The sequence below is a fragment of the Mizuhopecten yessoensis genome, unplaced genomic scaffold, assembly GCF_002113885.1.
Source record: "Mizuhopecten yessoensis strain PY_sf001 unplaced genomic scaffold, ASM211388v2 scaffold8507, whole genome shotgun sequence".
Taxonomy (NCBI): Eukaryota; Metazoa; Mollusca; class Bivalvia; order Pectinida; family Pectinidae; genus Mizuhopecten; species Mizuhopecten yessoensis.
In genome coordinates this window covers 983,218-996,786 of record NW_018407582.1, presented here as the reverse complement: position 1 = coordinate 996,786, position 13,569 = coordinate 983,218, and the positions used below count along the sequence as shown (strand labels likewise).

The 13,569-nt window shown below is 34.0% G+C and overlaps 1 protein-coding gene across 1 annotated transcript in view; it reads left to right on the top strand.

Moving 5' to 3' along the window:
* LOC110456095 (voltage-gated hydrogen channel 1-like) overlaps positions 1-6,276 on the top strand; it is an 8,132-nt gene extending 1,856 nt beyond the window's left edge. The window contains exons 2-6 of the mRNA XM_021506642.1: positions 535-659; positions 1,942-2,036; positions 2,370-2,423; positions 4,432-4,570; positions 5,127-6,276. Coding sequence (XP_021362317.1) covers positions 535-659; positions 1,942-2,036; positions 2,370-2,423; positions 4,432-4,570; positions 5,127-5,299 — 586 coding nt within the window. The 3' untranslated portion in view covers positions 5,300-6,276. The remainder of the gene's footprint in view (positions 1-534; positions 660-1,941; positions 2,037-2,369; positions 2,424-4,431; positions 4,571-5,126) is intronic.
* The last annotated feature ends 7,293 nt before the right edge of the window (positions 6,277-13,569 follow it).

The window sequence follows — 13,569 nt, the reverse complement described above, 5'->3', positions numbered from 1 at the left end:
GTACTATTGTTTACCAGGGGCCTGTTCGTTTATGCGGAACAACCGGTTTGACCGTTTATAAATGTAACAATTCCGGGTATAAATCCTGGCGGACCTACAAATGTGTATGCAAGACTTGCAAGGCTTTCTCAAGGCTCGCCTGAAAGCAGCATCAGATAACTAGGTCCTACCTTATTTAATAAACGAACAACAGTGGTCCGATCGGTTTGACCGTTTAAACGCAAACGGCCCAGGTGTTACTATAATTTGCACTACGATATTGAATACCCGATACGCAAAAACGGAAATGACGACACGGTGTACATGCACAATTCGATCAAGATAATTGAGTCCGAGCTGTACTTTTTCCGGAAGTACGTCACGAAAATGGACGCTGATGACGATGTGTCGAGCCACCTTAAGACGATTCAGAATACAAATTTAACAGACTTTAACGAAATGTCATGAACATTGTTGAAGCAATCAGCCGTATAAATAAACAAATTAACAAAGATTAAGATTTTCGTTAAATCACTGTTTTTATTTCTGTTGTAGGGTGAAACAGAAACTTGGGAATGTGATGCACTCTAAACAGGTGCACGTCATATCGATGTGTCTGCTCGTGTTAGACGCCATCTTTGTTCTGTTACTGCTTTTTGTGGACCTTGACGTTATTCCCGGTAAGTAAACGATTTATTACAGTTCTTCCTAGATTTACATTTTATCAAGCCCTTGTCGTCAACCCAGTTTTCTAATGGTTCTACTTACCGTTATTTACTTTGGTTATGATGTTCCAATGAAATCGATTATCAAATAAAAGACAAACTCAAATTATATAAGATTCAATATCTGGTTTTCCCCCCACTTATATTGATGATAATTTATTATGTATGGCGAATGATGGCCAAATGACTTCAACAACACAACAGCTAAACATTGAGGAGGAAATTGGGAGCAGGATACCATCCCTCCATCATCATTTAAATACTATTGACAAGATGCTTCTGTACACAGCCACATTGGGCTTATTTACACCATCTTCACTCAAAGATATTAAAGCTTAAATATATTTGAGAGATAATATCATACAGCATTATAGTTGATTCTAAAGTAATCTTGACTTATTATAGAAATGGCTGAACGGCATCGTCTTGTTTGAAACGATTCCATATGTATAAATTTGCAACATTGTTTAAACTATAACTCCGATTGGGGAAAGATAAGAAAAAAATATGAAATAGCTTTGAGAGAAAGATGATTTACCAGTGTTTACCGAGAACCATATTGAATTTCGTCAACTGAATAAATGAATAAATATAAATCAATAAGTTTCCTTCCTCGCCAGAGCGCTCTTAATTGCTACACAGGCAAATCAAGGCTGAAAAAGTTAGATTGGTAAATCCAGTCCTGTTGGTTTAGCTTGGGTTTCGAATATCCCTTTGGTTACTCTGGAAACGTACATGAGATGACGCGTTGTAAAGTGATCAGTTAGAAGCATGTTATATGACAGTGACACCTACTGAAAAGTGAACATTTTATTTTAAAATTAGTAACATCTCATCTTGGATAAACATCATAACTTCTTCAATACCGAGAAACTAACAAAAACGCTCTCTATATTTCAACAATTGTATGTCTTAATTTTCATTATTTACAATTTGTACTTTATGATTCCTCTTCCGACAACTTCATAGTCTCGTTCAACCTTACTCGTGTTGTCTGCACAAACTACGCCAAACACAGACTTGTGATAAAGCATCTGAGTGAAAGAGACTAACAGCTTAATGATTTTTTGTTATTCAACGAACGTTTCATGTATATATCATGCATACATTGTGTGATATGTGTCATCTTTTCACGTAACAAGGATTACTATTTTGGATAGATATTCAAGTACATCTCAAGTATACTCAGCTTCTTTCTGGTTTGATGTCGGCGGGGGAATGTTTCTTTTTGTTGTAGTGTCAGGTGATGGCGAAAACCATTCCAAAAAAGAAGAAGTCGAAAACGGCCTTCACTATACCGGGCTAACAATACTGTCATTGTTTATGTTAGAGGTAGGTTATTCTACAAGTTACTGGGCAATTCTGATTTATTTTGTAGGTAAATACTATGTTGAGCGGATTGTATAGCTGCATCTTCCCTTTCCAAGTGTTCGCTTTGTATACGAAGCAAACGCTTGGCTAGCGAAGATGGTATAGCTGATGGTCGGCAATACTGTTCATGTGCAGAACACCATCAATGACGTGACAGTGTTTTCGACAGAACTGTAGATTGTGATGTCAATAACTTTCATAAGTACATGAATGAGGTTCATTGTCAATAAATATTGCAATTAAATATATAAAATTTTCAAAACAAACATAGCATATCGTTTCTCTTTTATTCAGATAATGCTGAAGATTATTGCCGATGGCTCGAGCTTTTTCAAGAAGAAACTGGAGGTTCGTAATTGGCTCGTCTAAAGTATAATTCGTTTTAGGGTGATGTTATGATAATCATTCTGGTGATAACTACTCAACATGAACATGTCCTAGAATTAGAATAGGTTAACATGTTAGTGTAATATATAACTGAGGTTAGCATGGTTTAGTGTAATATATAACTGAGGTTAGCATGGTTTAGTGTAATATATAATTGAGGTTAGCATGGTTACGCAACATGTGTTAGGTTATCATTCGTTGGGGTCTACCAAAATCACCAACAAAGGTAACTTAATCTTAAACCTTATATTCAACTCCTTGACTTGTTTTTATACAAAAATATTTTGCTTTCACCTGACACCTAAGCAATGCAAGTCTAAAATCTAACATTAAATTCTTAATGTATATGTCATTTGTTTTACATTAAGAGAATGATCTGTATTGAGAGTTGCACCAAAGACATTGATCATCTGAACGGTTCTTTTTCAGGAAAACCGCACAGGTTTTTTCTGTCTTCCGCAAATTAACCCTTTCACCCCTATGTAACTTAAGTAGACTCTACCATCATTGATATGGATGAGTCCATTATGGTCAACAGTGGTGAAAGGGTTAATGTGAGCGTACAGCATCGGACGATTCTCTCAATTTAATAAATATCGTTTTAGATGTAGATATGCGCAGGCAATGATATCATTGACAATTTACGTTTATTTTGTGTGCAGCTGACACAACATCGGGGATAGGAATCAACAGTATTCATGGCCGTTTTTGGAAACATATTTGTAACTGAAGATGTTTTCAAGCAACCCATTACATATTTAACAGCTAATGTTATAAAAACCAATTAACTGTATTTGACCGAGATTTAGTTTTTGTACCTTTTAGTTCGAAACAAAAATATTCTATTTCGCTAATGACTACAAGTATCTCGTCTTGGGCCTCAAATAAAAAAAAAATATACACTACTCAAGCTAAATTTGAATGGTTCCGTGTAAAACGGAAGTCTGTCCTTACAAAGACGACAACGTAATATACAGTGTAGATTATATTCTATCTACAACATCAGGTATTTCAACATCAAAACAATATATATGACGACAAAACAGTATAATTAACATACAGATTGTCAATTTTTGAGCTGTTAAAGCGCAGATAATTACATTGCTGTGTAAATATTCTGAGAAATATCACGTAAAGATACCAGACAGATCGGACGCGATAGAACAATCTAGCACGGGTTATGATTTGGGATATCTCTGTGTTAGTTCATTCTATAGGTGTTCATGCATGTCAAAACACTGCAATCCCATTGCAATTCGTGGCAATAAAATGTATACCAACTAGACTTGACTTGTATGTACCACTGTTTCTGTGGCATCTGTTACTTATTGATTCAACATGAACTTTTCATAGGGAGCATTTTACTGCTGCTAATGGGGATCAGAGTTCAATATTGGCAATCAAGACAGGGGTCAAGGTTACGAATTTTGTTTTGAATCTCAATAGGTCAATAGGTTCAACATATGTTAAAGTAAGTATATCAAGTAGACAATTCAAAACGGCCGCTATAATTACGTTGGATAAGATCGACCAGTTGATAAGTTATAAATTGAATATCTAAAATAAAGATTTGAGGGGAGGGGGGGGGGGGGGGGGGGGGGGAAACAGTTCCATTTGTTTTAATTATATTAGACTAAATCTGAAAAGAAAAGACATAGGTACGCAAAGAAAAATTGTAATAGTCTATAAACATGACCAATATATTAATTGCGTGGACACATTTGGTATGCTATATTAACTCACCGTTGTCGATGTCATACCATTAGTCTACGACTACTATTGAATAGTAAGGTGCTTACATTAATTGGTCACTCTAGGCTGAACTAAACAGAAATATCCGACTTGCGCAAGGCTATAACTAGTACCAAAAATCAAAAAATGTATTTAGTACTAGCAGTAAGTAGCATTCATTTATTGTTTTAGGGGAACCGGAATCGACCTTTTTTAATCACAAGTATTCCTTTTACAGGTTTTTGATGCGGCAGTTGTTCTGGTGTCATTTGTATTAGATATTGCCTTATCTCTGTCACGTGTCAGTTCCTTAGTGAGAGACATCGTCATTCTGATGATCCTTCTCAGGCTGTGGAGGTTCTTTAAACTCTTAGTCAGTAAGTAGTTGAAATCGTACATTTTGTATAACTCCTTCTGCAAGTTTTTCTATCCGGTATCACCTCTCTCAAACGGAATCCAAAACAACATTCAGAAGGTACACATCTTTAACATATTTTCCATAATAACAATTCTTTATATGTAATGTGCAAACCAGTATCCATTATTCACAATTTTAATATGAATTTAAAATCAAAGTTTACAAAAGTGCGTATTGAGATATATTTATTTTCGTAAATGTTAATTCAAAAATTAAAAAAAAAATGTTATTAATTATAAAAGAAACAGAAAGTTTGTTAGTTATGCGCATGAAGAAACAATACCACAATGTCATCTTATAGTATTTCAATACGGTACAGTCGCATGTGTGTATGGCTTTACGTGCATCTTTCATAAACTGTGTTGAGCAGTGTGTCACACCAAAAAAGTTCACGAGAGGGATGAGGCGTCACACCACTATTTCGGTAACACTATAAATCTTAGACTAGTAGCATGAAACTGAATTTGTGACGTAATAATAATTATAATTAATCACTATTCATAAATTTGTTACAGATGTGAACATTTTTGTAAGGAAAGACATTCAGAACCAGATAGAGGCGGAGAGGGAACTTCGTACTCAGGCGGAGAAGGAGCGAGATGTTGCGCTTGAAAAACTCAAACAGGCAGAAGAACAGTGTCAGCGACCTGTAGTTATTGTCGGGGACGACAAAAATGAACCGACTTGAGAAATAAATAATATATTCAAATGCCATCTCACTATAACAATTACGCCAGGAAGAACGACATCAACGTATGCTACTGTAGGCTAGAAAATACCAAGAAGTTTATGTTTGTCATGGTTTTGTGTCTTCGCCGTATTGTTTCAGATGATGCCATACTTATTAATAATGGAATTTCCCGGTCCATAAAACCACATATTCACCGAAATGAAAGTCCTTAATTGTTAAATTAGATGCCAAATAATGTGTGAATTGTTCAAAATGTTAGAACTTATGAAAATTGTCCGGAGGAATATACTTTACATCTGGCAGTGAATAATTGCCTTCTGTTTCTAAAAACAGTATCACAAATCACCGGCCACCACATGCTTATGATTCAATCAATGAGGGGATAGGGTAAATGTGAGTTATTTAATATAGAACATTGTAATATAATGTTCATGGGTCATAAGGGGAATAAACATCTGTAGTGGCCATTGTACTGTGGTTGGAATGAGTACCATAAGAAATAGGTATGTGACTCACAACAACCCCTGAGGGTCATATGAAGACGGTTGTCTAGGGAACACCGCCGTAAAGGAAGGGAGAAGTGAAATAAAGGAAACAGGTAGATATTAAATGTTGCATTGGGTGCAGCAGTTTAGTTTTGACAAACCCCGATTATTGAGGCCTCTTACGATAACATGCTATGCCCGAACCAGTACGGGGTCATTGCCTGTGTGTGTGTGTACGTTCTAACCTTGACGATCAATTCAAATACTTTATAATTAATATACAGTGAGTGCCATCATTTTCAAGTTAAGTGCAGTCTATACAATCAATAATTGGATTGGTGCATTATTTCATGGGAATAAGACCAACCTTGTAACATAAAAAAAAAATCTTCTAGGTTTATCACAATGGAGTACTTTAGCTTGGCTTGAGAACCATATAAGCATACAGGTTTAAAACAAGACGTCCAGAAGTTTATGCTTGTGTAATAAAAACATATTTATGTTTTTGATATATAATTTCATAAATCATTTAAAGTGTTCTCATTGAAATAAATATTTTTATAATACATTGACGAAATTATAATATATCAGTATACCAGATAAGTTTTAGGTGTAATGTATCGTTGCTTTTTGGGCTAGACTTATTAAAATATATTTGTAGCCATTAAAGGTAAACGATTTTATAGTACTCACCAGCATTGTGACCGTTAATTGCAAGCTTCATTTTTCACCACCTATGTTTTCAAAATTGTCCATGAATCGAAACTGGACAATTTCATTTCCATATTGCTTCTTTGAAGTAACGGAGAAGTGGAGATAACTCGTACTGAAAGACGCATTATATTCTAGAAATTTATGTTCCTTGGAAATCATGATTGTCTAAAGTTTTATCATAGAAAAACCTGATCAATATCAATCATTGTAAACGTTTGGGAGAGAAGTAATCTGATGTTTGATAACTTCAAGGATTCCTGTCCATATACGGACAAAACACTAGAGAATTTTACTGTAGTTTTGCAATGCTGCTGACTGAGTAACTCAGTTGGATAGCGCGACCGCCTAATGATTGAAGTATAGGGATTGGTCCTTGTAAGTTTGGTTTGTTCTCCTTTCTCGCACTTTTTTCTGATCAAAGGAATTATATAAACACTGGAATACAATAGAGGTGTCCTTATAGTCTGTTCTGGTATAGTACGGGTAGATTATCTACCTGTTCAGCAATAGGAAATACTGTGTTAGTTATAGGAATATTTAACAAATATATTTCCTGATTTTCGTAATATTTACTGGAATTATGAATAAATATATACAAGATTCCAGTTATTACTTAATAAAAACACATCGAAATTCGTTAACTGAAAACCTGCTTTTTATTAATTTCATATAAAATCAACTTTATACATTTTTACTATACATTTACAAGTATGTTATATATATATTTCATAAAATAGAACTAAATTTAGCAAGAAATTTATGACAAATATAATCAGTAAAGAAAACAGATGCAAATAATGAAAAAAAAAATAAAAAAAAATACATGTACACATGGAATACTCAGCGCTTGTTGATCAAACCAATCATATTCATAAAATGCACACGCACAAAGACACATGATATAAAACTAAAACAATAACACTAACTTACTAAACGTGAAATATTGGAAAGTCTATAAAAAGCACAGATAATGAAAAGTCCAAAATTTTAAGAAATTTTACCAAAGCACCAAATAAAAATTCCATATCAAGCACAATTATCACAATGTCACTATAAATGCAAAAGATGGGATGCCGTGTCGGTGTACTGGATTACATCTGTACATGTTGTACCATTCTCCAAGCGTTCCTTCAGGGGCTTTAGTTGTTGGTTAAGGCGGCTGTCGATGTTACGGTAGCATTTTGCTCTTGGTCATTATTATGGACTAAAAATATCAGTGAACCCAAGCCATATGGGGTTATCAAATAGAAACATAACTAATTATTATGTTTTAGGGGAAAATAATCTAATGAGTGATACTAAGTTATTAATAATAACACTGAAGATTCTCTGAAAATAAGGCTCCAATAAGAATTTGCTTCACCCTAAATAAAATCAATTTAAATTGAAATTTAAAAATTTAACAATTAAATTAATCAAAGCATTATTATCTATATATATACTATTAATATATAAAATATTCAAAATATTTGTGGATTTCACGTTACTCTTTTGTATAGATCTAGCTTATGAAAATGGTATATGATATGAAAAAAATGTCTAAAAATGATGAAAATAGACTATATCAAAGCTACATGTATATGACAGTACTGTATATATGATACAGGTAATGTGGGAGAACACAGGTAAAAACCAGGTAAAATATATATGAAACAGACTATAACTGCTATCACAACATTATTACCTCTATATTTTTTTTTAAAAAGTGGGGTAAAGGAGAACACACCGTATGTTTCCGCCGTGAATACTTGTTGATTGTTGATTTTTTTTAAATCTTTATAAAAATTTAAAAAAATCATCCATCAAACAATAGCCATGTCGGAAAAATATGCATAGCTACATTCTCTGGAAGTGGTACGGGGTTCCTAAAGGTTTGTTGTCCGAAGGAAAAATTGAGGTATCGTTTTTTTATTGAAGTATCTATATTTCCTGAAATCAATGCCACTGTTCAGCTAATAACACCACGGGAAATTGCCATCTTTGCAATCAAAACATTATTTTAATGTTTCAATTCGGAGAACTCCTTCACATAAAACTTGAGAAATATATGTCAGATTTGAACAATGCAGCTTGTCTGTTTTCCACAAGGACATCCATTGCAGAGCTATATAAAAACCTGGGAACAGTATCTTGGTTAGTTTCTAAATTGTAATAATATAAATTATTCGTCATAGTACAATCAAATGTTTGCAGAGTCAACAGAACTTTCATGATTCGTTATTATTTTTCTATAGTCAGTTGTAATGTTCCCAAGAAAAGACTTTTAACAACGTACAGTGTATTACAATGCATAGTTCAGGAATAAAGTATAGGGGGAATAACTCTTGAAATATTAGTGTTTTGTGTGTGAAAGGCAGTAATTACCTCCCTTGTATTATTAATCCTATCATACCTGTGACATACAATCAAGTTTTATTTTCGTAGTAGAAATTGTTTTGTATAGGTGTGGGTTTACGTCGCAGAATGTATGTTTGTTATATGCTTTGTTTATTTTTTACGTATTATTTACAGGATTCTGTCCATATAGAGAGCAAATTTGTCTTATGCATCGCTAATGCCAGTTAAATTAATGCTTGTCGAAAGTCCTGCCAATTTCTATTTAGATTATTGCCTTAGTAATTATATATTTTTGCGCTCTGGTCAGGTTGGCTAGTCTAGATGGAATCTTTATGTGTACCAATACGATTTGGGATTGAATAAAAAAAAGTAAAAATACTTCAGTTTAATATTGATCAAAACAATATTTTCATTAGTTATATATGTGTTTAGATATATGAAAACTTTGTATTTTTTTATATACAATAAGTTTTGTATTTGACTTTCGTTTTATTAGTGATCCTGCTGAACATTGTTTGATATGTGTTATTTCGTATACGTAGGGTATAGACTACATATGATAATACATGTCTGTTATTGTGACCACAAAACAGTCTTTATCTACACACGTGCCTGCTATTTTTGAAGAGGATTGTATTGGTATACCTGACTATGTTTTTCCTGTAATTGCAGTATAACAAAGAATAAAGTTCCCAATAATAAGTTAAGTTTTGGATATGTAATACTTCGAATATTATTTATCAAAACATTTTCTTTGGGTTTGTAAGTATATTTATACGAGGTCACATATCACAATCAGTGAAGTGTTAATGTGTGACGTTTTGATGAAAAATGCCAATTCGCGTGCATTTGTTTGATGAACCGAAAGAGTTTATATCACACTGAAACGTCACACATTAGCATTTCACTGGTTGTGATACACGAACCTATAAACTTTTTTTTTTCCGTGAGGGTATGTCAGTAGTTAATTCATTGAAGCGAATTCCCTGAATTATGGGTTAGTCTGTGATGTTTTACCTAGCTCAAGTTCCTATATGTTTATTGACGTGTCATACATCCGGGAACATTTAAAAAAATCAATTTGTACATGTAGTTATTCACCCGCACTCATTTTGTGTCCAGTCATAAAAAATATGTGCCGTTTTTTGTATTAAAATTACCAATTTGAAAACTTTCCATTTACAAACTAGAATAACTTCGAAATTCGGGATTTGGTCTCCTACGTTCTCTGAACGTAAAGATGCACCTTTAAACACAACACGTTTTAAGGTACATTGGTATATATTTCAAACTAAAACAAATTAGTATATCTACAAATAGCTGGTTTCTTATAGGCATAATGCCAAAAAATACAAACTTCAGAGCATGCTATTGGTAAACTTTCAGGAGTGTGTTCAATGCTAAAATTATGTGTGTACGTTGTTATATGTGTTTATGAAATTGCGTTTCATTAAATGCCTGATTTCTTTGTTACGTTGATTCTGTTCATTTTGAATTTACTCTATCAGACAGCATGTCATGAAATTGGCATAATCTATAATTTATTCAAATGCGGATCCATTTCATAGTTTACACGGTTTCTTTTCTAGGTTACACCCACTCTCCCTCCTATCACCAGGGTATCCGTTCGGAAATGCTAGTTTCCGTCTGGAAAGGTTCATGTTGTACATGGCATTAGGAAATAAACATCGGAACACACATGATTTGGATAGAAAAATATCTATTTATATGCAGTGGCTTTCCTGCCATAAATTCGTACATATACAGAAAATATTGTAATAGCACCGATATATGTCTTTGTTGCTTTGCATCTATATCAATGTTATGAGTCCCTGTTTGATCTTACTTACTGCTAAGAACACCTCAGTATATATTAAATATAACTTTGCTTATGGGCATTCGGAAGAGGGGATATCACACACATACTAAAATAAGTGTGCTGTCAATATTCAAAACACATATTCCTTTGATCTAAAATGGATCACGTGTACTTTTACTGTATCAAAGTAACGAACTCGACAAACCTTGTTCCTTTACTTTCAAATGCTTCTGGTAAAAATTGCAACCTTAAATGTCCAATATAACGTATTTCTAAAATCGTCATTTTGTAGTCATTTTCCGTTGCTTATGTCCACTTCTTAAGGGGAGGGGACCATCAAACGTATTCGCTGTGTGTCAGCTTCATGAAACGTACATGTATTAAAGAGCACATAAACACAGAACTGAAACGCGTTATATTAAGATTTTAAGCAAAAAAAAGAAATGGTCATAAAAAGAAACGTATTTTTAAGGATCAAAGAGCCTATTTGAAATGAAATCCGGCTACGTTAAAATACGTTCCTGCGATCCTAATTTTCCGTTTAAACAACAAAGAAAACTTAGTTTCATCTTTTTCGATTCTTTCTTTCGTTGAATGATACTGATTCATCAAATGATAGAACAGATAATTTTCCAGGAAAAACAGATTTCTATCAAATCTAATTCGGAATCATTCGGGAATTTCCGCCATAACATTAATATGACGTCACACCATGATTGGTCCCCGATTCCCCTACAGTATGACGGAAAGGGACGAATGTTTCCGATTGAAACACAATTGGTTGATAGCTGGTAACACATGAAAAAGGTATGACCTCACACAAACAAACAAAAAGATTATATAGAAGTAACGGAACCTTTTAGCAGTTATCAAAAAAACTTCAAATTGTCAGATTCTCCTTTAAAAAATGTCTGAAAAAGTGAATCATAAATTACGTGAATATTCTTTGGTTTCGGATAACGGGGAACAACCTGAAAAAAAATATAGCAAATATTGAACATACATGCACATGGTCAGAGTACAGGCATGTCCTAAATAGCCTTTCCTAAAGAAATACATTATTGACATTTAACGTATGGGAAAGATGTTTCTATAAAACGTATTATTTCGCAGTTGAATTGAACCTTTGAACACTATTTGTTTAAGAAACTTTGTCGGAAAACATGTTTAAGTTCAAAAATGTTTAAACCTCCGTTCAAGGTTATGCTTTTGAGATACAAAAACATGTAGTGTAAGTTCCAGCTAGTGTCGGTAACGTGTTATTTAAGAAGTGTTGACTTTTAGACAGGATCTGCATTGTAGCAGATGGTGACAAGTCAGCTTCCGGTATATTTTCAGATCAGCAGTGTGAAATCCGGTCATTATTCTTAAACTTCTGTCCCGTCATGAAAATACTTCCGAAAATAAATATACAAAATGAAAGCTATTGTACAAATGAATACCTTTCATATCATACTTCTTCCAATTTCAATCATGCAAGCAACCAAACTACGATATCTCTCTAGAATAAACTTAACATGTTTTTCAATTTATATTAATCACTCTTGTTGGTTCGGGAGGTCTCAATGTTGGAGGAACCCCGGAGTGCCCGGAGAAAACCCACATGGTAGATGTGCGCCAACCACTGCGCCACCCGATCCTTTAAATCTTACAATAAGCTGACCTTGGATTGAAAATTTGTTTGGTCAGCGTTATGCGTCATCACTATAGATAAGGTCATATTATGATGGTGTCACATGTGATGGGATCATTTTAAAGTGCGCCCTCCCTGAAATGTCACATACTATAACATGGAGGCACGGGAGCTTGCCACACCTCCTCGTTATATTAATGTGACAACGGAACAATCAAGAGGACCATCAGAGGCACGGAGTGGTAAAGAGAAAAGACAAAGGTCTCGGCCTTTGGAATCAGGGCAGCAGATTGATTTTGTTTCTCGAATGAAAAGCAATCGGATCAATTGCACTTGTCCGGATCTCACGGAAATGACCGAGCGTGGTTCGATGGAGAAGACAATTTCAACCTTTAACACTAACTCAATATAGGATTATACGAGGTCAGTTTAGACTTAAGGGCGTGGCTGGTGATAATGCATAGCAAACCAAGTGTCTACGGTGAATCTTGAAAGCGTACTGATATGGTCAATTCAATTTTGTGTCAATGTTTAATGATTTAAGCAACGATTGTTAATTGAACTTTACAATTGTAGGCATTCAATAAAGTAATAAAGACACTGGTTTTAAACATTGAAAAATTGTCATATTTTTATATTCGCTGTATTTAATTTCTTGTTATATATATATGTGTCTAGTAACTGATACATAGAAACAAGCTACATATGTAGCTAACAGATAGTATAACGTTGTCTAAAATTCGTTTGAAAACAAAGATAAAATTTCACAAAATGACTGCTAAAGCTGACAGATCTTTCCTCTGATGAACACAAAACGAACCAGGTAAGTTATTTACAGGTTTAACAGTTTGATTGAAACATTTTCCATATGAATGTTACACAGTATTTATTAATGTATAGACACTCACGCTCGCATCGCCCTAACACGGCGTTACGCCTCACTGATTTCTCTCAACTGTAATGTAAAGATAAAAGAATTGTTTGAAGGGTTGATTCATACATCATTTTAAAGTCTCGTATGAAAATCATGTCGTCTTTTTACTACCTTAGCAGGAAAGATATATGTATATTTCAATGTGTAGGCTGATAACCGTACGCTATGGGCGACTGTCAGTGAACAAAACACGTGGAATGATGCTGGATTTATGATATTATGAATTGGAGATGTACTGCCAGGAAAACGGACTGTGAAATTATTCTTTATAACACTCATTTGGGAGAACAGAGAAAGTACAAACGGACAAATATGTTTACATTAAGGAAATATTGATAACACAAG